General features: G+C 41.8%; 2 protein-coding genes across 3 annotated transcripts in view; both read right to left on the bottom strand.

Moving 5' to 3' along the window:
• The window catches only part of C1QTNF12 (C1q and TNF related 12), a 43,850-nt gene extending 38,656 nt beyond the window's left edge, over nucleotides 1–5,194 (bottom strand). For both annotated transcript variants that reach the window (XM_034753613.1, XM_034753614.1), the window contains exon 1: nucleotides 3,897–5,194. In XM_034753613.1, the coding sequence (XP_034609504.1) occupies nucleotides 3,897–4,067 (171 nt within the window). In that variant the 5' untranslated portion in view covers nucleotides 4,068–5,194. The remainder of the gene's footprint in view (nucleotides 1–3,896) is intronic.
• Nucleotides 5,195–11,456: 6,262 nt separating this feature from the next.
• Nucleotides 11,457–22,649, bottom strand: UBE2J2 (ubiquitin conjugating enzyme E2 J2). Its single transcript, XM_034753421.1, has 7 exons — nucleotides 22,442–22,649; nucleotides 18,738–18,868; nucleotides 18,448–18,488; nucleotides 17,337–17,439; nucleotides 17,089–17,227; nucleotides 16,270–16,350; nucleotides 11,457–14,645 (listed from the first exon to the last, which is right to left on the bottom strand). The coding sequence occupies exons 2-7, from the start codon at nucleotides 18,866–18,868 to the stop codon at nucleotides 14,361–14,363; spliced, it is 780 nt and encodes a 259-aa protein (XP_034609312.1). The 5' UTR covers nucleotides 22,442–22,649; the 3' UTR covers nucleotides 11,457–14,360.
• Between the last annotated feature and the right edge of the window lie 3,316 nt (nucleotides 22,650–25,965).

The raw sequence follows: 25,965 nt of genomic DNA, 5'->3' as shown, positions 1-25,965 counted from the left end.
TAGCTTCCCATCAGACACATGACTATTCCTGAACCCCTTCATTGCTGGACTTGGGTGGATCAACAGTAGGGATTGAACTTGGGGCCTCTGGGGATCTTAAAGCATGAGCTGAAAGAGCCAGTTTTGTTAGCCAAAGCTCCTTGATCTCAGGCCCAGCCTTCCCTAGAAGGGGACAGAGCACCATGCTGAGTGGGTCGGGAAACTCAACAGTGAAGCTAAGGGCTGAATGGGCTGTGGAGACAGAATTCCCCTTCTGTTCCTGGAGGTGGTTCCTGCACATCAGGGTGAAGGAGCCTTGCACTGCCTTTGGAAAGGAGGATATAAGCCTGGCTGGTGGACGACGTGGGGGTGGCCGAAGCACCAAACCAAACTGAAACGGGACTGCCTTGCAGACAAGTTTCCCCAACCATCTCTATCAATTTATGCCCTTAGCTTGGAAAGTCCATCCTTGGGCTAAAGACAAGAGCTCTTTGCATGTGCTTAGCAAGACAACAAGGAGTCCAGTGGCATCTTAAAGACTAACAGATTTATTTGGGCATAAGCTTTCATGGGTAAAAACCTCACTTCTTCAGATTCATGGAGTGAAAATTACAGATGCAGGCGTTATATACTGACACATGAAGAGACAGGAGTTACCTCGCAAGTGGAGAACCAGTGTTGACAGGGCCAATTCAATCAGGGTGGATGTAGTTCACTCCCAATAATAGATGAGGAGGTTTCAATTCCAGGAGAGCAAGACAATCACTTTAAAAATGACCCAGCAAGGGGGGAAAAAATGGGATTTTGCCTTTTAGTATAATGGGTATGATCAAGTGTCTGATGTGTTCGGTCTTTTGGCCCAGAGATGAAAACCTTGTCTGTGTCTCTGAGACCATGAAGCACAAACATTTCCTCCTTAGGAATATCAGAAGTATCAAGTGCTCCACTTCCCAGTTTTAGTTAGAGGTCTCCTTGGATGACTCAAGAGAGCTGTGTATGTTCAGAAGCCATGTATGTTCAGGGGCTCTCTCAGCCCCTAATTGAAAAGGCCAGGGTGTGGCCTCACCACAAAGATGGACCTCCCAGATATCTAGTTAAACACATGAAAACAAACACTTGAGTTTTAAGCAGCCTAGATAAAAATCACTTCCCCTCTCAGCTAATCAGATTTCACTTCCTTGAGCCTTCTCCAGGTGATCACAGAGTCTTCAAGGGTAAACACGATCTTAATTTGTATGGTAGAAGACCACAGATTTTCAAAACACAACAACAAAAACAAACGGTTAAGCATTTTTTATGCACAATACTAAAGGGAAAAAGCACACTGTCAGATTTTTTTCTTTTCTTTGGCAGGTCACCTTTACCAAATGAGACTCCTCAGAGGTAATATCTTCAAATCCTAGTGGTGGCCAGAGAGGCTAAGTCAATCTTCATGGAAAAGCAACTCCCAGCAAGTGATCAAGCTAAATGAGTGAGATCTGGAAGCTTTGATTTCTGACACCCCACTTTTGGAGGTAGGGATATCATCACCCAGCATACGAGAAGGGATACCATACACCTCATTCAGCAAGCTGTGCACTGGTTGGCTAGAGCCTTCCACTCCAGAGGTGGAGATACTCATTTCAATGACACTGCACACACAGTGCACTTTGTAAAGCATTTTGTAATCTCGAGATCAGGTATGAAACCTCTAGACTCCTTGGGCCCATAGATTCAAAGCCTGACAGGGTCAGCTTCAGAAGTAGATATGTAAAGTTCAAACTGTTTATTGTGTTGGGGTCTTTCAGATAAGACCTTAAAAACTCTGCTCCTGCGTGGCCCTGTGTCCATTTACTTAATTGATTGCCCTGGTGTCCCTGATCAAAGCACTCATTGTTATAGATGGCAGTTGACATTCACCCCAGAGGTGGCTGCAGCTCAGTGGTGCTCTATATTTATTTATAGTTTGTCTAAAACCCCTTGGCTCGGAAGGTGCTATATAAATGTAAAGACAATACACTCTAGCCACAGTCTGGATATATTTCAAAACAATCCTTAACTAATAACTGAGCATTCTTCACCTTATAAGATCTCACCATATGAGAAGTTCAAGTTGCAAACTTTGGATCTGGGTATCAAACAAGGTCAGGAGCGTTTGAATTATCGTTATTTCAGAGGGTCTGTCTTCATTGCACCACCAACCTGTTCTAGTAGCCAAAAGGTTTGCCATGGAAGCAGCAAGGTAGTTCAGTTTCAGAAGCTGCAGCTTCTAAACAATGTACATTACTATGCATGTGTGATGCCTCGAAACAGCTACACTACTTCCAGCAATAATGCATACGTTGCTATATCCATTTCAACCCGGACTAGATTTTGTTTAAGTTTGAAATTAAGACACACGCTGCCAACGGTCTGATAAATTACTCAGCAGGCCAAATTCATTCCTGAATGGACTGCTGCAGTTACACCAGGGATGAATTTGGCCCAGCATGCAGAAAGGGGACACTTTTAAAGAGGTGACAGAGAAGTGACTGAGATCAGGCGCATGAACCCGCCAAGAATTAACAGTCACACAGTTTGTGATGACAAAGTCTGCAATAAGCAGTGCAAGGTTAACAGAAGAAATACAGCCTATATTCCCCTAATGATCACTTAAGAGCAGCCGCCAGCTTTTTAATATAGAAGACAGTTTCCCAGACTTGCCCAACCTTAACCAATTATTCTCACAATGGCTTTGAATGGGATATTTAGAATGTCAGCCCGATTGTTCTAATTCACCCTCCCAGCCATCCCCCAGTTTTTGACAGGTTTGTTCCTCCATTGCTATAGTGACTGCCGCCCCTAATGCTTGTGATCAAAGAAGTCACATTTTAGAGGTCATCTACATTTGAAACAAGGGACATTTTTGTGTGTGTCAGAGAGAAAGGGACTGCGTGATGGAGGAGGTTACTCCCTCCTTTCTCACCGCTGCAGTTTCCTTTCATTCTGTCCTGCTCCTAATCCCAGGCCCTGCTTTTAATTCCACCCCCACCCCCCCACCGCCGTCACTCAATGTGAATTCTCAGTGGCTGTATCTTAAAGGGTTTCTGGGATCCCTGAACAATTGACCTGCAACTTTTTGCAGCCTTCAGACTGGAATGATTCTCACTGACACTTCCTGGAAAGGGTCTACCCTGCAGGACTGGTTCACTTCCTATGCCTGGTAATATAGCATTAGTAGGCATTAATGTATTAGACATAGTCTATGCTGTTCTTTTACACAAGGATCCTACTATATACATCTGCCTTCAGGCATTATTACTACAGTCTCAAATCCTTCCCGACAACACACACAGCTATTCCTGACAGAGATTGTCTAGCTACACTAGGACTTTTCTGACCTGTAATTCCCAATGTGTGCAGTTTCCCCGGTGGAAGCTGTAGTGCAGATAGGGCTCACACATACTCAGGTGCTAAGACCACTGTGTCATCTAAGCCTGCTTTGGCATCGTATCCCACGCTCAAAAAGTGTGCGTGCAACAGACGCACACTAATGATATTGGAATGTTCGTATCAGGATGGCGAATTGACTCGGGGCTACCCGGATATCCCTTTGGAAGCTAACAGCTGTTTTTGAGCAAGGATAATTTGTACACTTAAAATAAACTTCCTGCCAACCAGGTGCCTTAATAAATGATCAGAGGCTACCAGAATGGGCACATTAGTAATGCAAGTAAATAAAACAAACAATCAGTCAACATCATACCTAGTATTCTGGTCATTTGAGGGGGTGGGAGGATGAGAAATCATGCCACAGAAAGAAGATTTTAACACCTCGCTCTTGCAAGAGGAAGGGAATTTGTTAAAAGACTGGTTGGATCAATGAAAAAATAACCCAACCACACACATCCAGAAACTACTCAGTGCAATGACTACACATGGGTTACTTTAATACATACCTTGGGATGCCCGTGCAGTTCTTCACTGTTGGACAGGGTTGCATTGAAGGGCTCTGTATATTGATTGGGCTCTTTCATCTTCTTTCTCTCTCTCTTTGCTGCCATCACTCGAAAGAGAGAGAGCTGCTGGCACAGTAAAGTTGCCACAAGTAGCCAGATCCAGCCCCTCATTTTGGCTTCTTTTTAGAAGGGGGTGTTGAGTCGAGGCTGAATACTCTCCAGGAGCAAAACGAAGTAATAAATACGGATGTCTCTTCCCCCACCCCCTTTCTCTTTCTTTCTTATTGAAGTTACTTCTGTTGAAGATGATCCACTCTGGTAGACGATGTCAAATCATCAGCACGCGCCAACGCGCTTGTCTCTGGAGAGATCCTCTGTTCAAGTTGGATACATTGAACCGACATGGATCTATTTGTTTGCGAATTCTGATCCACAGTCGCAGTTTGATCAGGCAAAGCGGGGGAAGAGGGAAGTCAGTCTGCTCAGCCCCACAGAGCTTTCAGAAATGGAAACTGACTAGGAGATTTCCCCCCAACTCTGCCTTTAAAATTTTACCCCACCCCCACCAAGTCTTCAGATCTCAATTAAAATTCACTCAACTATGAAACCTAGAAAGTCAAATGGCTCAGGGCAACTGTAGCTCAGGCCAGAGCTGACAGCACATAAGCCCAGGAGGGGGGTTGTGGGTTTGTTCCTTTTCAATGGGAGATTTCACCTTCTGTCATTTAAACCCTTGTGCACAATTCAAAGGGTGCTCAATGGGGTCTGCTCATCCTCAGCTTAGTGATGGGACCCCTTCCTTAATGACCAGCCCCCATCAGTTCTTTTTGCCTTCATCAATGCTGGACGACGAAAACCCAAAGCTGCTACAATCGCTCTTCCTCTGGAGATGCAGAACGTGGCAGAATCCAACCAGGGGCTCAGTCCTCTAGGGAGAGAGCTGATCTCTCGCACGCATCAAGAGTTAAAATTGGGAGAGAAGGAATCTGAGGAGGTACCTAGGTCTATTAGGAGCAGACAAACTTGTCCCAAGCCAAACCCTGTCTGGCTTTATCTTTCCTTGGCTTTAATAAGAGAACAAGCAATCAGTTCCAGTGTTGTAAACAGCTGTCAGGATGTGGAGTCTTGTGTCTCCCATCCTAGCTCCTTTCCACACTATGCAAGATTTCAGGTACCTCTCTCTCTAAGTTTCGATCATCTCCGATTTCTCTCTGTGCTCCTTTTCCCAGCTGCAAATTGGCAAAGCCTTCCTCAGCCTTTGCTCTACCTCAGCAAATAAGTAGTTCTTTCCTGAGAGTGTTTCCATCAACTTGAAGAAAAAAAAAAAAAAAAAAAAAGAGGGAGGGATCATTCTAATGAGCTGTCAAGCCTATTCTCTTCACATTCCTATTAGAGACGCCCTGTAAGTGGACCTGGCCCTTGTGCCAGGAAGATTTAAATCAGCACCCCCCACCACACTCCCCTTCATTATCTCAGGAATCGCAAAACTGCCCCTGGGAATGTGGCAGCGTTAGAAGTATGTGGCTTTGAATATGCACTCAGCATCACAACACACACACGCACATCCAGATGTCAGAGCTCAACTTTTACTCTCTATTCAACTTTGCTCCATGCAAACGTTTTTCTCCAGACCCCCTCGGATTCACTGTGTCTTTAATAAAGGCCGTGTCACCATTCCCCATTGCCCTCCTGAGGAAGATCTCAAAGCACTTGGCATACGTGTGTGCATGTTGTGTTAACCAATGCTGTGCAAGCTAGGGAATAACCGTCCTATTTTTTATGGATAGGGAAACTGAGGGACTGACCAGTGAAATGGCACAAAGTCGCACAGCGAGGCAGCAGCAGAGCTAAGAATAAAATTCAAGATGCCCTGACTCCCAGTCGTCTCCTCTATCCACTAGACCATAAGGCACTTCCATTTTCCCCAGTCTGACTCCCTTTTCATGACTGGGATTATCCCCCAAGTAATACTACTTAGCACTTGCACAGCACATTTAAATCACAGATATTAAAGAGCTTTACAAAGGTTGGCCAGGATCTATACTCACCACTTTGCAGATGGGGAAACTGAGGCATAGAGCATCAAAGCAACATTCTCCTCCCCACCCCAAATCAGATGGTGAGTCAGTGCCAGAGCTGGGAGCACAAACCCAGATCTTTGAAACACAGAGATAGAGAAGCTAAACAGTTAACAACCTATCACCTATCCCCCTCACCCCCCCCCACTGGCTCACATTCCATCAAAACTATGTGGCAGTCTTTATTTGTTAATAATATTTAACTTTCTTTGGCGCCTTCTCATACTTAAGCCCCCTTTTCAGGTTAGTTGTAGACAAGCCATGAATTTGTAAAAGTGCACTTGATGACACATTAATAGGACAATCTGTCATATTGCAGCTAAACAGCCCTGACAGATCCACACACCATGGCAAGAAATGACATTCTCGAGGCTGGAGCGGGGCGATTTCTTTTTTGGTCTGCCGGTGCAGGCTGTGCTGGGCTGCATGCAGTGTCCCCTTTCTCATCCCAAGAGCTAGATGCTGAGGGCACCCTATGCCCATGGGAAATCTGCTAGGGGCTTGGAGAAGGAATCCTACCCTCCCACCCCAAATCAGCAGCAGATGCTACTAATCCCCTATGTGCCTTTCTCCACAATGGACTGACCCGCCCCCCCACCAACCTCTCTTGCTGTTGCAGAGACACACAAGCAGCCTGCCCCACTCAGTATAAGAGAACCCCAGCAGTTCCATGGCATGAACCTTGTGCACCAGGCAGACATAGGACAGCGTCCACTCAAAGCAGCACTATGCCACCCACCCAAACAGAACCGCTTTGCATTTCGCAGCACCTTCCAGCCAAGGATCTCAAAGCACTTGAAAACACAAAGCCTCATACCCACGAGGTAGGCAGCATTATACCAACGTTACACTGGGGGAAACGCACACGCAAGAGTGAAGGAAGCCACCCACTGGAACGAGTGAATGGCAGAGCCAGGAATAGAAGCCAGGAGTCCTGGCTCCTAGTCCCCAGAAATCTATGGGATTTCTAATGGTGAGGATTTGGAGCCAGCCACATTAGCTTCTCAAATGTTGGGGAACTTAGAAATAGTATAGCTGAACATAGCTAGCAAGCGACAAGCTAAGAACATGCATTGTCAGATGAGTAGGTTACTGAATATTAAAGCCACGCAAACTAGTTGAGAGGGAGAAAATTTTCCCAGATTTACCCCCTTCAGAAATCGGACAGTCATGTGCTCTGGTCACCACACCCCTCTCCCTGAACCATATGAATCTTTACCTCTGTGATTCAGCTTTACTTTCAAAGTGACTTTATCTTGTCAACAATAACAGGGTGGCAATTTCCAAATCTCAAAAGGTATGAAGACATTTGGAATCCCCCAGGCACTGCTTGCTCCAGATATTGTCAATGAGGCCTAGACCCTAGGCCTGGGTGCTAATGATCATGTTTTTCATATGCTAATACGCTAGTGGGCCCCATCCATACACTTCTGCAGGTGCCAGGTTACACTGTTGCTGGATGGACTATATAGATCTAAAGATAATAACTTGAATCAGCCCTGAAAGCAGTGCTCAGGTCTTTGGCTTACCAATGCCCATTATCCCCTTGTTTAAACCCAGTCACAATTTGGGTGCTTACACAAACAGTTTCACAGTCCTAGGTCAAAGAGTTATAGAAAGTCAGAAACAAACAGCAGCTTTAAAGAAAGGTCAAGGATTTGAGTTGCTGCAATTGCCTTTCATAACATACTTTAGCATGATAGAATACGCCACGTTCAATATTTCGGGAAGTCTCCTTCCATGGACCCTTTGTACACTTCTAACGTAACACCCTTATATTCTCCAGCCAGCTGGTTCCAGATCTCATTTAGAAAGACCTAGATGGTGTCACAGCGCCACCCGCTGACAAAGCACCACAATTCAAAAGGCACATCTAAGCCAAGACTGGCATTACTCTAGAGTTTCCTTATTCTGTTCCCTTAAAGTCTGATCAGGAATGTGGCATAGGGAGAAGGACTGACTTAGAGAATCTCAGTGAAGGGCTCCACATTTTTATTTTATTACTAATTGTCAAGCCAACAAAAAATGGGATGTTTTTAAAAGTTATAGGAGCAGTAGGGAAAGGTGGGTTGTGATCGCTTTTGTTTGTTCCCAAGTAACTTTAAAAACAAGCTGATTTAAATAAAAGAAATAAAAGGGACCATTTGCAAGCAATTAATGAATAGCAGAGTCTGATGGCTTTTATCATGTTACAAGAAAGAATCTGGTAATTTCTCAATTTCAAAGCTACTGTAAGATCAAGAAAAAATTCAATTATATAGTACAATTATGTACTAAATACATAATTACACACCAGGTCAGAATTGTTCATTATGGAAATGGGGGGGGGATATTTAGGGCCCAGTCCAACTCCCATTGTCTTTCCATCTTCACTGAACCATTAACCAAACTGGAACAATCCTGTGATATGAGGGGAGGGAGTTAAAAACCCTGTGTAAACATTTACTCATTAAACCAGAATAGCATCAAAAGATCTGTTCCCATCTCCTGAATGTATTACACATTAAAAATTTTTTTTTACCTAAGCAGAGACTTCTCTGATAAACGGAACAGTTTTGGCATCTGGTGAATGTTATTTTTATGATTTTTTATGACTTTTTTAAAATTCCAGCCTTTTGATGGGAGCACGCACAACCTACAAACAAGGAATTTACAGTGAGGCACTTTTCCTTCCATACCACTTCCTTTGCTGTTTGGTTCCATAGATGCCAACAGGTGAAAGCAGTTAGCAGGGATAATTGGAAGGTAGAAGATGGACACACTTTTAGCCCCTCTGAAATGCAATGAACTAGATGGATTTTCCAGTGTGACTGCAGGAAACCATTATGTCTTTCTTAAAATGGAGACGGTCCTTACCAAGCAGGAACAGTTCGGTGGCATCTGCAGCTTCCGTATCCTAATGGTTTTCTTCCTCTCTGCAGCAGGCAGGTGGGTGAAGATCAGTTTCTCACATCCTCTACTTCCTCTCTCTTTCTGCAACTGAAACTTGCCATGTTATGTTGTAGTTGTGTGTCACCAGTGCCCCCTACTGGCTAGATTCACATCTAAGCATTCATACAGCTGCAGCAAAAGGAAAATTATTCCCCCCTCCCATTTGTGGCAAAGAGGGGTACAGGTTTGAAGAATGACATGAGGGGTTATCCTCACACAAGACCACAAAAGTCTGAGAGGCTACAGCAAGTGATATAGTTATGACTATACATTTCACCCCAGAAGCAGGCCTTGTTTTGGCATGTGGGTATTGGACTCAATGACCCGTTGGATGCATTAATTTATCTATTTAATTCACAAGTACTGGCAGGTTCTCGATCCTTTGATTAGGGCAGCTGAAATGCTTCTGTCCTTCTAAACAACCAAGTTCAGAAGCACTCCAGTGCTAAGAGCTCTGCACACACACGTTGCTGTATTCTTTACATAATTCTTGGGACAAAAGTTACGAATGAAGATATCTTGAAGAGGAAAGAACTAGTTTAAGGAAACTGGGGAACATAGAAATGGACCGCAGCCTCTTATTGGTGTGAATCCAGATCAAATGTATTGTCTTCCATGGATTTTCCTTGAATCAGCAATGTAACATATTAGAATTAGCACATTATTACGAACAGCTTAATTCTATAGAGTAGAATTAAAAGCTAAGTGACGGGATACCATTAACCTGTTTTACCCAGCACTCAACTCGGGGATGGAAATAGCCATCTACTATAGATGCAGAAGGGAATACTGGGAAGATGAAATATTTTCTATTTCAGACTGAGACAGTTGTGTTTTCAGAGATAAGATGGGTGAAGTAGCATCTTTTATTGGACCAATGTCTGTGGGTGAGAAAAAACAAGCTTTCAAGTTTTATTTTTAGACACCTAGGACCACTCTGCTCAGCATCTAATGCTATGCTACCCCTCCCTGAACAGAATTGCCTCAGACAAAAGACAAATTAGAACTCATTGTCCTTTTTCTTAGTGCACCATTTGATTAATTTCTCAGATGGAAGACTGATGGGTATGCCTAGCTGGATGCTGTGCTCCAACCACGCGGTGGCTGCATTACAGTGGTGAAAGGACAGCGATATATATAGGTTGCAGAGGAATTGAGGCACCTCCAGGCATAAATGGACTAGATCAGTGTTTCCCAAACTTGGGGCGCCGCTTGTGTAGGGAAAGCCCCTGGCAGGCCGGGCCGGTTTGTTTACCTGCCGAGTCCGCAGGTTCGGCAGATTGCGGCTCCCACTGGGCGCGGGACGTACTGACTGCCGCTTCCAGCAGCTCCCATGAACCGCGGCCAGTGGGAGCCACGATCGGCCGAACCTGTGGACGCGGCAGGTAAACAAAGTGGCCCGGCCCACCAAGGGCTTTCCCTACACAAGCAGCGCCCCAAGTTTGGGAAACACTGGACTATAGAACAAGGTATTAGCTGGACTTGGAAAGTATATGGTTTATTAGAAGTTTTCATATGGAAGTGTTCAGGCTGACGTTAATTGACTAAACATGAATGAAGCACAAAGCTGAAATGCTGTTCTCTCCCAAACCCAGCCTAAATAAGACATTTCTTTCTTACCTTTACAAAGCTACATACCATTGGAATTCAAAGGTGCAGCTGCGACACCAGTTTGCGCAATCTTACATTTATTTGTGGTTATTCCCCTTCAGGGTTTAAACGTGCATCAGCAATATGAGCTAGCGCATCTGTATTTTAAAACCAGATTGTTGTTCTTCATGCTCTACTGTAACTAAATACGAGATGCTCTAATGTACAGAAGAAAGCAATAATTTGAGATGCCAGCCACACACATTACTGTTGGCAGAGTGATTCAGTGAACTAAAGTAGCTGCTAAACATTAATTCCTCTACTTCATAGAAGCTAATACACCCGAACAGCCTATGTCAAATAAACCACCAGATTGAAGCCAAGAACCTGCCATTTCTAAATTGGTTCATTGAACTTCTTTTCTTCCAAAGTCATCATTAAAAATAGTATGCCAGATGTTTTGTCATTATATTTAAGTGGGGATGTTCTCGTCAGCACCTGTTTCCTCAGTAGCAAAAGGTCAGCCGTCTTTACCTTAGTAATAGTTTCCCTGTCCATCCAACATCTCTAGCTTTGATTTCTCCCAACGTTCCCTTTCCCAAAAAAAGTCCCATAGAAAAACATGCATTTTAAACACGAGTAGTTTTGTTTTTATTATGAATGGATAACTTTACAATGCAGTCATTTCTACTCCTCAAAACATGCTTAAAGTTCGCAGCTGAGGCATCAAGAATAGGTGGTGACGTAACTTCCTTCAACTGAAGATTGGCGAAAAAATGTAACTACACACAAGTCCAAAAACTAATTCTGAAAAATTTGAGAAGGCTACAGTTGAGATGTCTCATGATCCAAGAGAGGTGCAAATCTTTTCCACCAACTGTGCACTGCAATCTTACAGAACTAAGGAAATGCAGCATAGAAGTGAAAGGTCAAGACACCATTTGTTCCAGTATGACGCACAAAAGGACAACTTTCAGTTTTATTATGTCATTAAGATAACATACTGCCTCAGGGCATGATATCAACATTTTTGCATGGCAAAGAATGATTAATTCCATCTACTGACTTTGGTAACAAAATCAAAGTTCGGATACTGCATACCATAGTAAATACTATTTAAATTCACTAAAACCTACACAGGAAGGGATAAATATTCTGCTACCAAAGGCAAGGAGCAAGGACATGTACCAAAATGTTGGGAGGGTGCAGCAAGTCTGCTAGCTTTTCACAGATGGCCCCCAAATCACTGCCAAATCTTTTCATCCTTCTTCAGGGTGTTAAAGAAAAATCACGAACTGAAGATGAGCGCCATTTTTTTAAAAAAAATCAACAGTTAATCTTTCCAAAAAAATGCAGCATATTCAGGGTTCTATAAAGAGTATCAATTTTGCATTCCCAATTGAGGCACTTTTTTAATAAAAAGGGACTCCACCTTCAGATACCCAGGGCTAACTGCAAGGCCAACTTACTGCCATGCAATAAAAGTGGTGGATTTTTGAACAATGACCTCCTGAGCTTATTAATCCTTTCCCCTCCAGTACATACATTCACAGAGGGCATGAATGTACCACAGCCAAGGTCTCCTTGCGTTCATCTTCATTCCTGTGGCCCAAAGAGCCTTCATGAGAGAAAGATACACAATGCTGGGTAGCAGTCTGCTTATAGGGAACGACAATGGTAGCAAAAGAAGGCAAAATGAGAAGCCTGAAACGCATTTCAATGTGATGATGATATAAGAGGCGGCTCAACCTTTGCTACAGATCTGTATATTTTGCAAACCAGTCTTCAAATCCCATAATTGCAGAAGAGACAAGACCTTTCTTTTCCCCAAGACTGACAGAACTGAACAGTTTCTAGAAACAAAAGATACAACCGGGGCTTCTCTTTACAAGAACAGCTTAAGCACACACAAGAGGCAAATTAAAGAGCAATTATAAATAAAATGTGATCAAAAACAAAACCAATTTTTAAACAGTTTATAAATACGTTTTAAATCAAGCCCAGCACACGCTCCCCTCCCACCCCCAAATAAGGTCTGTTTTAAGATGTCTTTAGTCTGGAGCTATTCTGTTAGTTCTGCTAATCCATACCTATTTCAGAGAATTGGTCACAGCACATATTTTCTGATTATCTAAGCTACATGGCTCATGGGTTTGACACTTTTTTTTTTTTTTTTGGTAATCCAGTAATTTCAAAATACCAAACAGAAGCAGAAAAATCAAACATTAAAAACCTGCCAAAGGAAATAAAACAAACAGCCCAAATAAAACATTCTTAAATACATGAGGTAACATTTATTGGGCTCTTTAGAACATTTAACACAATATGAGGTTAGGTGCAGAGCTTTCCATTCTGCCAACTTCTTTTACAGTCTGTGTTAGATCATAACAGGGAATATTTCATTTGCTGGGTGACTAAAAGTCATTAAAAATGATGAAAGGCACCGTAAGATTGCCTTTATGACAAGTCAAAGCGTTTGGATAAAGTCATAAGGATTTTCTCTTCGTTACAATTTTTAGTAAGATAGGAGTTGTAAAAGTAGCATTTCTGACCATAAACTACGCTAATAGTTTTAGTGCATATCCTTGTTACCGCCCGCTGGAATGCAATCCTCATTCAGTGGCCATATGCAGGGGACCACGGCGAAGAATTTAATTTAATAGAAGCAGAGGGCTTCCATAATTCAAGCAAAATAAGAAGTCTTAGAATAAGCTCTTTTTGTAATGGAGTTTGAAAACAGGGTCAAGTAATTTAAATGGAACTGACTGCAAATAAATGGCTTAAGTTTACTGTAATTAGAGCACTTCAGAGGAATCCACTAGTCTTCTGAAAAGCTGGCTGGGTATTCAGTCTTCTTTTTCTTTCCTCATTAGGCCCTGAAGAGGCAATGTCATTTCACTCAGCGAAAAACCCAGAATCCAAGGATCTTTCTTCTGAAAACTATACTACATTCTTCATTGTTCTTTGAAGATATTTTAAACAGAACAGTGGCAAACATGTTTTCTTTTTGAGCACAAGTTGTTTCACTTTTAAATCACACTAATTTCCAAAATGGAAAATTGTAATTAAGCAAACAAAAACCAAAAAGTTTTTAAAAAAATTGCTTATGAGCACCACCATTTTAAATGCTTTTTGCGTGCAAATGGTTTTCGAAGGCTGGCAACTGCACTTCTTGTAGCCAAACTAAACCTTCTTAAATGTTACTGTGACAATTTAGACAAAAAATATTTAACCAACACACATTGTGTTACTTTCCAACTCATCTAATCATTGTTATTGATTACATCTAATCATCGTTATTGACATTCATTCTCTATAACAAAGTGAACTAGCCACTTTCTGTAACACCAACATTCACATTAACCAGGCCTTTCAGAAGTAAAGTCAGTGAGGAAACTTGCATTTTACTCATTCCAAACTTGTACAATTGACTCTTCGCAAATGAAATTTTCAGCTGAAAATGTATGCTGAACATATGATATGCATCTTCAAGTGTCATATTTTAAAAATTGTTCAATCTGGTAAAAAGCCTCATTTACTTAAAATATTTGTAATTTCAGAAAACAAGGGGTAAGTGCTATAAAAATCAAAGCATTCAAAATGCCAGTTTCACATCAATAATGCTTTGACTTGCTAGTGAATCACTTAAAACTGTAGTGAGGACAAAGGAACTGTGAGCAGAACACCTTTTGCTTCCCTAACAAATCACACCTGCTTCGTTTTCCAAACTAAACCCATGAGCCAACCAATATATTACCTGCATCATGGTAGCACAAATATTTATCCCAGTGTCAAAGTCTGATGCCCAGAGTCCCACTCATTCTGCAACTACCACTAATTTGGTCTTGGACTTCTGTTATGTTCCTCATTCTTGCGCTATGCTTCTCAGTACATACTTGACTGTGTAGGCAAAGGCTGCAAAACCAACTATAACAAACAAGTTCGCCAATGCTCCTCCTAAGAGTCCATGGTTACGATTGGCCTGCTGAAGACCTGGGTGATTGGCAGCTGCCAGTGGTACGTGCCCATTAAGGAGCGGTATCCCATTTTGACCATGGTGTGCTTCCCCATCTGGGACAACATCTGGTAACGGAAGGGATGGAGGTCTGTTATTGAGCTCTTCTTGTGCTTTCTGTTTTTGTTTGATCTCCTGGAGGGAAAAAAATGAAAGGAATCATTGGAAGTGAAGTGGATTAAGCTTTCTGGCAAGTCACCTTGTGTCTTATCAAAAAGTCTATCCATGCAAAGAAGTGAGACTGATGCAGAAGATATTCCTTCTTCATGTATATCCTGGTGCAGCTCCACAGAGACAGCTTCTTGCTCATTTTTTATCCATAATGAAGTTATAAAAGTTAAGAGATGGAAGGTCATATAGTCTACTGGTCCCATCTAGTCCTGGATTGTTGTTCCATATACTATATTTTCCAATGCTCTGTATCACTCTAAATGTCCTAAACAATGGGGTTTGCACAATTTCTCTTGAGGTAACTATTTCACAGAGTAATGAACTTCACTATTAGCAACCTTTCCATAATATTCACCCTAAATGCTTTTCTCTTAATATAACCCCATTATTTATTTATAACCATTTGAAAAGACCTAAAAAAAAATTCATGTTCTTTGGAGGTTTACACCTTCAAGTATTTGCAGACAGTAACTACACCACCTTCTCGTGGTCGTCATTTAGCCAAACTATGTTTAGTTTTCAAATGTTCACTTGTACATTTTCTATACCTGGTTTAAAATTTGAATTTTTTCCGAGAATTGGGACACTTTTTTCAGAAAATGTCTTTTAAGATTGCCTCTATATTTGCCACTACGAAGACCCTTGAGTGGGATAATGTAATTCAAGTACTTTAAGAGTTATGAATAACCCAACAATTCTCAAAGAACTGAAATGGAAGAAACAGGAATCCTCAGAGCATCATCTCATGGTTAGGGCCCCAAGTAAATCTCTTACAAGTTAAATGTATAGATAATGATATTCTTGTCAGAACCTGAGTACCACTATAAGGTATCAAACTGCACATCTTAATCATTTTGGGGCTATCGGGAAGAGAGCATTGTGAAGGATGGAGGATCTCATGTTCTCTGGTAACTCTGCTAGCTGATTATAGGGAAAGCAGATTCCAATGCTCCAGTCCAAGACTAATTATGAGGGGAGGAGGAAGTGGAGATGAGACCCCAGAGCTCAGAAGGCACCAAGGGAAAAAAAAAAAAAGGCTAAAACTGCACTATGGAATGTATTCAGATGTGTAATGGAGAATGTAGGTAATCAAACTCTGAAGTCTAGATCGATCTGATGCACTGTGTTTTGAAAGCCCTGATGGGAGGTCTGGACCTACTGACTGATTACTTGGCCCAGAAATTCCCTTTGTGCCTATGAATACTGTGAACAGCATTAGCCAGGCTCGCTTTGTGCTTCCCCGTGCTTGCATCCAAATTATGGCTGCCTCCCCGTATGAGTCCAATGGGAGGAAGTGCTTTCTGTAGATTCTCTCCCTTCTCTAGCACATCCACATTGGACTGCTGGAATCTGTCCCTAAATGTACAACTTTTGATTCTCCAAGCAACAGATCTTGGTATTTAAATACAAAATTTTCTACACTGAAAAAATCAGGCTGCTTTAGAGGGGTCGCCAATTGGACACCCAAAATTGATGAACCTAAAAGTGACTAGTCACTTGAAAATCTTGGCCAATTAATTTGCATAATCTGCATATTTACACAGCGATAAAACGTGAAAGCCAGAAATAATCAAATGAACTTTCTTACCTCCACCACTTCAGGGAACAGCTCACAGAAGACTTTATCTTTTAAATTAAATGCTAAGCTTTGTGCAGCAAGCTGTCTTTTCTATCAAGGAAACAAGAAAGGAACATCAGCTTGAAAGTTAAATTTTAAAATATACATTAAGCATTAAAGCATCTGGAGGATATTTCACATAAGAACGCTAAAAAGGGGCTAACCTACTGCTTTATAATGTTTGTAGCTACTTCACATTTGTGAATACAGACTCATTGGTAATGACTTTCTATAAACCCCCACTCCTCAGACGTTCTTAACTGCATTTTATTTGAATGCTTTTCCATTCTGTGTCTGCCCAATGGTAATTGGGGGGTGAGTGAGGGGGAGCAGAGGGGAGAAATAGTCCAATAAAGTAGCTACATTTTATGGAGAACCTTCACTTCAAAACAGTCAAAAGGTCTTGTCCCGAAGGGTGAGAAGAAAAGGTTACAAAATCCCTCCCTTGGATTTGAAAGGCTGACCTATTCAGCCCAATGTTGAATTCCAGCTAACCTATTAATAAAACAAATATTTCAATGTAAAAAATTAGCTTTGTAGTCAGAAGCCGTGGCACTTAAGTTACATTTCCCACCCGTGATCCAAACCCTTGACTCTATGCTCCTTTAAACACCCTCGTTTTCTCATCTGCCCAATGACTAAATTCAAAGGCAGAGCCAGGTCTAGAACCCACGACCGCTGGATTCCAGTCTCGTGCCTAACCACTGGGACGTGCTCAACATACCCTGACCTCAACAACAACAACAACAATTAAATGAAATAAAAGATATGATATTATTAGGAGCTTACTGTGAATTCTGAGGTTTCTATGCTGCCCAATGTAGGGCCCTTTTCCACCATAAAACTAAGGAGGCCTGTCAAGATTGTTGAGACTGACCACGCTGGATTCCATGTATCAGGGTGGAAATCAGTGATTGAAAGACACAACCTTCAAAAAGCAAAACAAGCAGTGCACTTTATTCCTTGCCATTAGTAAAAAGGAAAAATAATATTACGTGTGATACAAGTTTCAAAACAGATGTTAATTAAATCCTTACCTTGTATTGCATTTAAATCTTCCATTAGGAGTTATCATATAAATACTAGGAGGTTTAAAAGGAAATTCTCTGGGGAAAATTAATTTCCCATGATAATAGCCACCTGTATTGTATATAAAAAAAAGGAAAGATTTGTTCTGCACTAAGGAAATGCTTTCCTCAAATACTTATAATGTTGCAGCAAAAAGATTTAAAGGAACGTTTACTATAAATACACTCCAAACATTTAAAAACTAATCAACTTGGGCCCTTCACTGATACAAATGATGGTCAGTACCTTTGGGAAAGACATATTTTGGAGGTACTATTATTCTGTCATCTGCATAAAGCAAGCAATGTTTTCCAATTGTCAAGTCCTTATTTCATCTACACAGGGTTCTCCCTTTAAACACACATCTGCATAAATGGCAGGGTCTTGCCCGCTATCATCATGCTGGACCATTTTAAGTCCACTGAAAACTCCAATTTCAGAAGCAGATCCTTTGGGTGAGGCTGGAATATACAGCGAATTATTATATTTAGGCAAATTAATTAGCTATGACACTCAGCCTCTCCAGGGATGACATTTACAAAAAAGGGTGTATGCCTCCACTCTAGTAAGAGCAGAGTATGTGATAAGCCAGAAATAAGTTTTATTAGCGCTTTCAGTTTTTTAAAGTAAAATCTGACAAAACTGGCTATTTTTAACACTGTTCATCTTGGCTACCAACCAACTGGGCTCCCTGTGTTTTCCAGAAGATCTGTGGCAATCGCTAAAAATCAGACTTTGTTAAACAAAGAACTAAGGGTGCCACATAAAAAAAGATCAGAGAGAACTGTGCTGAGAACTGTGCTAAGACTTTGAGGAACACTAAGTCATTTGCTAGAATTACTTGGTGCTACAGGGAATCATTGGAGGACAATGCTAACACTATCTCATTTCAAGAGGCTATTACACAAGTCAAAGGCAAGTATTACAGTTTTATGATTGAAGTAAATCGTTGTGCTCATACACTTAAAACCTCTTCTGTTACATAAGAAAGACCCATTCATACAATTATGAACTACTACTCATCAAATATAGATAGCAATATACAGCATGTGCATGCTTTGGCAACAAGCTAATGTTTACCTTCATATGGAGTCATTTCAGGTCCTCGTACAACATAGTGCCTACAGGAACAAAGGAATTTTGTATTACAGGTGGGAAACCCAACACCTTATGTGCATCAAATATCCAAAGGGAACACAAAGTATAAATGGATTTATCACCTCAGCTCAACAGCTTCATATTCGTATGCTTTTACTACCCCCTCATAAAAGATTCCAATACAAAAATGAAGGTGTATATGAAGCTCAGACTTGACAACCCAGATGGTCTGGGTCTCTACAATCGTAAGAACGATTCATTCGGATTCTTACCATTCAAGGATATTAGATGGGAGGGGTTCAGCACAGATATAAGGCACTGGATCCTTTTTAATTCGAAGGTAGTCCTGCTTAAGTCTCTGCGTTGCTGTTGTTGGTGCTCTCTTATTACTGTTGTTGCTCATCTAGTTTTTTTTAAAAAAAATTATAAACAGACATGACCTCAATATAATCTTACCGATAACACGGTTAATGAAAGCAATCCCCCTCAAATAAACGGTGGTCACAACTGGTTCTTACTGACCCACCAACAAGACAGACTGCAGGCAGCAAACTCAATTGCTGTCAACTAGTACTCGACTTTCTGATCCTGAGGACTCAATGCAGTTAGTCCTGTTTAAACAGATTAACGGATACAAAGGCTGGTTTGAACAATGTATCAGAAATGCCAGAGCACTATGTTACAACAAATACACCTGAACATCAAGTCTGACCCTGATTTTATTTGATTGTTTCCAGTACCGAGAAATAATTTGCTTTGTATGTTTATTTTTTCAAAGGGGGGGGGAAAACACTCCTCTTAATGGTTTTGAATTCTGAGCCAAGGACTATTTTGCACAAACCAATTTTATTTTTTATTTATATTCTGGTAGCACCAAAAGGCTCCAACCCATTGTGTTAGGCACCACACAAATATAGAATAAAAAAAGTACCTAACTCAAAGACAAGACAGATATAGACAAAAAAGTAACTTGTCAAAAGTACAATACATTTTCTTCCCAGTTTTCCCTTTGCATAACAACCCCCCAACACACACACCTCATTTCCAGGTGCCAGTCAACCTGCCTCACAGTCCCTCATGTCCTCCTTGCATCCTCCAAGTAGGAAAACACTCAGCCTACTTCAAACCATCCTTTCTGAATAGCTAGTTCTCCAGTGATTTTCCACTTTTCAGACCTAAAACTTTTTAAAAGAAGTTCCACTCAAACCTCTACATATGGTGGATTCTTAAATATCATCACCATCACCATGTGTGTATAAATGGCAAATTTAGAACATCCTGTTAGCCAGCCAGTTTCCAGAGATAACGCATTCATGGCTCAGAGGTTTCTCTAAACATTAAAATCAACCAGAGAAGACTGTTACCCGAGAGTAGCAGTTACTGTTAAGACAAACAAAAATACATGACACGAATGGCTCTGCATTATGCAAGGCACCTTGAAAAATCAATCTGGTTTTGTGCCAGAGCACAAACTGAACAGATTGTGATGGCTGATACTCTTGACATGCTAAGCACAAGATCCGCACAGCAGGGCCACTAGAAAGACTACTAAGGGACACTGTGCACATGAATTTTAAGACACATGTTTTATACACTCAAGCTCTTGCATGCCTTTTTGTACTTTGATTTTTAAAATAATGTCCCCAATGGAGAGAAAAAGACAGTTATTTACTTTCATAAAAACTAATTAGTGTGACAATATGTTAACATAGACCTATTTTCTCTCCACATTCAATGTTATCTAAAAATTAGAAATGGAAAAACAAAACCTACATTTTTACTGAACACAGTTTTGTAAAGTTGAACCTCCAGCCATCTGGAGCAGGGTTTTTAGCAGCTAAATTCCTCAAGAGTTGAATTCATTTCTTGATTCAATGTGTGTTTAAAGCAAAATTAATTTTTATCTGTGCTACTTTTGACTCTAAAAACTTTGAGAAACCCATTATGAAGCATACTGACTTTTGGGTGAAAGATGCTAAAATAAGAATCATGTTGTCTGCTTTAAGACCCATTAAATCAACAGAAAAGGCATTTTCAAACCGAGTTATGTGCCCCCAGATGCACATGCAGCTCCTACTGAAATCAAAGCTGTCAGTAATAAAGGGAAGTCTCATGTCTCTCCTGGGAAGAAGGGAAGCAACACCCCTTCTCAACTAACATCTCTAGAATATACACCAATCAAAAGCCTGCCATTCAACTTTTTTCATACAATAAATCACAAAATCAAGAAAGTCACTTGGCCTTATTCTTGGAAGTTTGACAACCTTTATAAAGGTATGAGACAGTGCTCATTTAATGCTGTGGGAGACACTGAAGTAAAAAAAAATCCCATAGACAACTTTCAGATTTTATTAAGACGATATTATTACTTGGTGTCCCTTGAAATCTGACTAGTGTACAAATGGGTGTATTCTCCCAAAAAACTACTTTTATGTGCCTTAGGATAAAGAAAAAAGAAATACAGAGAAAATAACTGTGGAGTGTGGTGGGTTTTGTTTGCTTGTGTCTTTTTTAAAAAGGAGAGTAAAGTTATACTACAGGTTGGACACGAAGCCCCAATTTTGGGAACATCTCATTAAAATAATGAGCAGAGAAATTTACAGCTGACCAATGCGAAGGATGAACAAATCAGTACTCAAGGATATATCACTGTTAGGCTGCATTCCAAGGGTGGTTCACAACGCTTGCTAAAATTTCTGTTCTACCTAAAAAACTGTTATTGCTGGTAAGGATGTAGGCTACCAGAGTTAGCTTTTATCAAGCTTTCTTTATCTGTGACCCTGCAAACTGTTCTACATGGGCAGACCTTTGTGCCCCCAGGAAGCCCCAGTGTAAGTCAACGGGGGTTCACCCACACAGAGGAACTTGCATGAAGCTGGCTAAGTGAGGTATTTTAATTGTTATAATTGTACTGTGTCTGGCAGTCAGAAGTCTTTGAGAATGGTGTGCCTTACTACTTATAGGCTGCATGAAAAAATACAAAAATTATATTGTAACAACAAATATATTTGTATACAGTATTGTTGTCCTCCCACACAAATAGAGACACTTAAGTTAAAAGGAAAACATTTACAAAACTGAAAAGAAATGTATCTGGGATGTTTTAAAACACATTCAGTGAGAACAGCTTTTGTTTGTAATCAGATTTTTCTTTGTAGCATTTCTAGATAGCTTACATAGACATTTGTGTGTCTAAGCACCAAAAGCAGGACCCAATCCTGAAAACCCTTACTTTCTTGGATATGGGTCTGCAGGGTCTTACCTGATGAATGCAGATAACCAAGGAGAGGGTGACTAACAGGTCTTCAAAAGACCTTTGCTAACAAATACAACTGTTTTTTTAAATTAATATTTCTAACCTGGCAGTTTCCCTTGAAAAACAGCTTCCACCCCATCCCCGTAAGAAATTCCCTGATAATAAACTGCTCCCCCACAAAGATTAAACAGCCAGGAGGAAATGATACCACAAGAGCGGGGGGAAGTAAATGAACACGTCCCGGCGAGGAGTATCGGTGCTGCGGCTCGCTTAACCCCTCTCATCTTCTACCCAGAGACCGGGGGGGGGGGCCTCACCACCAGCCAAATCCTGCCAGCGGCAATAAACCACTGCTCCCCTACAGCCACTCCCAGGGACCGGCTCCCCGATCCCGCCACGGACCCAGCAGCATCTGTGTGTGGGGGGGCTCAGCCCCGCACCCCCCGGTGACACCGAGAGAAAGCCCCTAAAGCCCAGACACCCCCCGGGAGAGGCCTGGGAGAACGGGCCGCCCCTACCCCGGAGCGGGCTCTGCTGGGGAAGGGCGCAGCACGGCGGTGTCGGGACCTCCCCAGTTGCCCCCTGCGCCTCCCGCCTCCCCCCGCGAGGGGCTCCGTCCCCCCCCGCCGGCCCCACACTCCCGCCAAGCGCCGGCAGCTCCCCGATCCCTCCCCGGCGAGCCGCCCTAGGCCCCTGGGGCCCGGCCCGGAGCCCGCGTACCTCTCGCTGCTCAGGCGGGAGCCTCGGCCGCTGGGTCCCTCGGGGAAGCTCCGTCCGGCTGCAGACGCCGGGGAGGGGGGAGAAGGAACTTCAGGCGGGACACAGCAAGCGCCGGGATGCGGGTCCGTCCGCTGCCCCCCTCCACCGCCGCTGCTATCCAAGATGGCCGCCAGAGGGAGGCGGAGCCGGAGCCGGAGCCGGGCCAGAGCCGGCTTCCCCTTCCGGGAGACGGGAGCGAACGCGCCTCTGGCCGTTCTAGTGGAGGGAGAGGAGAGAGAGAGAGAGAGAGAGCCTTCCAACTTCCGCCACCCCCATCGACTTCCGCTTCCGGCCTATAGCTAACTTCCGCTTCCGGTTGAACTAAGATGCTGTTTGCGGCGGGGCGGGGCTGGGCTGTGGTCGAGGGACGGTGGTGTAGGCCCGGCTCCGTGGCGCGGGGAGCCCGGCCCGGCCCGTCTTTGGGCTCCCTCCTCCTCACGCCACAGGGATCTGCCGCAGAGCAGCGTTCCCCATTCCCAGCCCGAGCCAGGCCCCCGCAGCGGGGGGTGACTGACCAGGACCCAATGGCGGGGGGAGGGGGACGGGGGGGGGTCTCTTGTTAGTTTGCCTTCGGGTTTCTGAGCCCGTAGGGCCCCGTCTGTCATCTCCCAGCACAAACACTAGGATCTGGGCAATTTTTTAAGGAAAGGTGCAAATCTCACTTAACGTGACTCCAGGGGCTGGAGCTTTAAAAAAAGCTCCAGACGTGGCAAGACTTGCAAGCGAATCAGAATCCTGGCAGTGCCGCCATATTTGCATGATCCCGTTACGTGGTGATGTCCTCGTCATGTGCGGCATCATTTGTGCTGTGGCCCAGTGGTGTTGCGTTAGGCTGGCCTTGGTGTCAGAACGTTAACAGATGCCTTTGCCTCGTTGTGCATGACATGGCCATCCTTGCTCTGTGGCATGATGCTGCTGTAGCAGCTGGTGTACAGTAATTTCATTTTCAGGTGCTGCAATATCTACTGATCTGTGGTGCTGTTGCACTATGATGTCATTGTGCAGATACATTTGTACATGATGTGATGCAGTAACCAGGACTCTATTACAAAACTTGATGCAAGATGAAGTATTTTACCGACCTGGATATAGAGCAAAAGCAGTTAAAATACTTGTGCAAATAGCTCACATCAATAGGGGAAAATGTAATACAAACCAAAAAGATTTAAAAAATGTGAAGCGAATTAATGATAAAACAATAGTTCTAAGGAAACTGTGTCTGTTTATGTATTTTAAGGACATCATTAACACAATCACCATTTACACACTTAATACCTTCACAAAATGAATATAAATTTCCTAAATACAATATCTGATAATATAGATGTTTAAGAGAAGAGGTTTTAGTGCTTCTGTAACAGAATAGCTTCTAAAATGCCTTTTATTTTATAATTACCACCTGAAATTATGCATAACTTCAGGCCATAATTTGTACTAGTGCATCAGAGCAGAAAACACTACAAAACACTTTTTTTTATTTTTTAGTGTGTCAGTTTATTTTGAACGTGCAGTAACTCCTCTTACACAAACTTCTCAGGACAGCCACATTTCCAAATAAAGGATAGAAATGTAAAGAGCCACAATACTAGACTTCTTAGAACATGTAAATGGAAACTTGGAATAAATGCTTCAATAAAGCATATACAAACAACTTCTCTTGTCAACAGGAAAAGAAGCCAACCAGGAATTGAAATCTCTCTTAATCCAAGGAAGATTTAAATATTTATTTAAGATTTTGTGCAATCGGATCATCTCACGAGAGGCTCTTCTCATGTGAAATGCTCCTTCTGTTGAAATCAATATCAAAACTGCCACTGACTTCAATAGGGCGAGGATTTCACCCATAATTTCTGCCAAGACAAGGACAGATATACATTCTTACTCTAGTTTTCTTCCTAGAGTAAAACCAATAAGCCTAACCCTGGAAATGAACCAAATGCAACTTCCCCCATGTATGCTGTATTTTGTCAGGTAGCAATATGACAGACACCTCCAATGCCAGTGCACCTGAACCTTGCTAGAAGCAAATATTTAATGTCACAAAGAGATCCAATATGCCTACAATCATAAAACAATAGCTTTCTTAAGGAAAAACACATGCTTAAACTTAACCAAAGGTTTAAATGTAATAGAAACCTTAAATCTACTTAACTTTAATGAGCAATGTTACATTTTTTAAACGTTCTTTTTATTAAGATTTTAAATACGTGAGCAGCAGCACTCCACTGTTGAAGCCTGAGATTTAAAGAAGAGCAAAGATAGTTTGTGTTCTGTAGTGAAAATAAACAATCTCCTTGCTCTTCAGAATAAAGTGCCTTATCTCACAACACATGACTAAGAAAAGGAGCTAAGTTACATGTGTAAAGCCACAGAATCCATTATTTGGGTAAATTCTTCAGGAGACATAAGGAATAAAATATAGTATTGTCCCACCCTTTATAAGCCATAAAACAGAAAATTCTGGTAAGAATGGGATATGTTTGCTATCTTTTGTATTTCTCATAGTAAATACAGTTCCAAGTGAAATGCAAAACCAGAGTTGTTATATTAATACAATTAAATATTTCTGGATCCAAGAAGTACAATTCTCCAGCTTTTTGTGTTCAGGAGAGTGAAGTGAAAAATGGGGAATAATTTATTCTTATCCTAAGCTGAGCAGCTACTTAATTTGAGAGTATTTTGGTAGTTCATTTTAGCTCTTCAGGCTAGCTATTTTTCCATTTTACTGTATACTTATTAACTTCTTGCATCTTTACCTTTCCTTTCATCTTCCTGAGATAAATGCAGCTTGAATGATAGTTCTTTGTTACTAAATATGTGAGGTTTGCCAAGCCTTGAGGAATTTCAGCTCAGTATATATTACATGACATGTTTTGAATGTGTATATTTATTTCACAACTCAGGTTAGTAGTAGTCATTTATCCTTTTCATGTGACAGAATTACTCATTCTGTTTTTTTAAAATAGTTTAGATGTTGTGGGACACTGTCCTTCTACTTGTTTTGAAAGCTTGAGGGTGAGGCTGAGTATCATGCTATATGTACTTTGTAGATATCTTTTTACTATCTTAGAAATGTCATTCAGCTTTGCTCTTTGGAAAACAGATGTGGAAATGTTTCTAATCTGCCTTATCGCCTAGATATCCAGCACTGATTCATGTAATACTCACTTTTCAAGTGTTCTACAGAAGTTGATTCAGAGATAGCTATTGTTTCATGTTAAGCATCCTTTTAGCATCTCACTTATTGTTTGGTAGATTTTATATTAGTTGGAAATAGGTATGGAAATGCTGTTAATGTGCCGGAGGACTCTGCAGCAATGATCTGTCTCCTTTTTTCATACACAACTCAGCTCTGGATTCCTTATTACTGGCATTTTGCATGGTGCATGTCAGCGTAGTGTCTGGGCACACCCCAAATGGCTCAGATTGCCCTAAAGAGACTACTCACATATAGGAAGCTAATACTGTAGCTCAGCACCAAGACT

This window comes from Trachemys scripta, chromosome 19, assembly GCF_013100865.1.
Source record: "Trachemys scripta elegans isolate TJP31775 chromosome 19, CAS_Tse_1.0, whole genome shotgun sequence".
Taxonomy (NCBI): Eukaryota; Metazoa; Chordata; order Testudines; family Emydidae; genus Trachemys; species Trachemys scripta.
The sequence above is the reverse complement of the archived record's forward strand: the minus strand, read 5'-3'. Positions and strand labels throughout refer to the sequence as shown.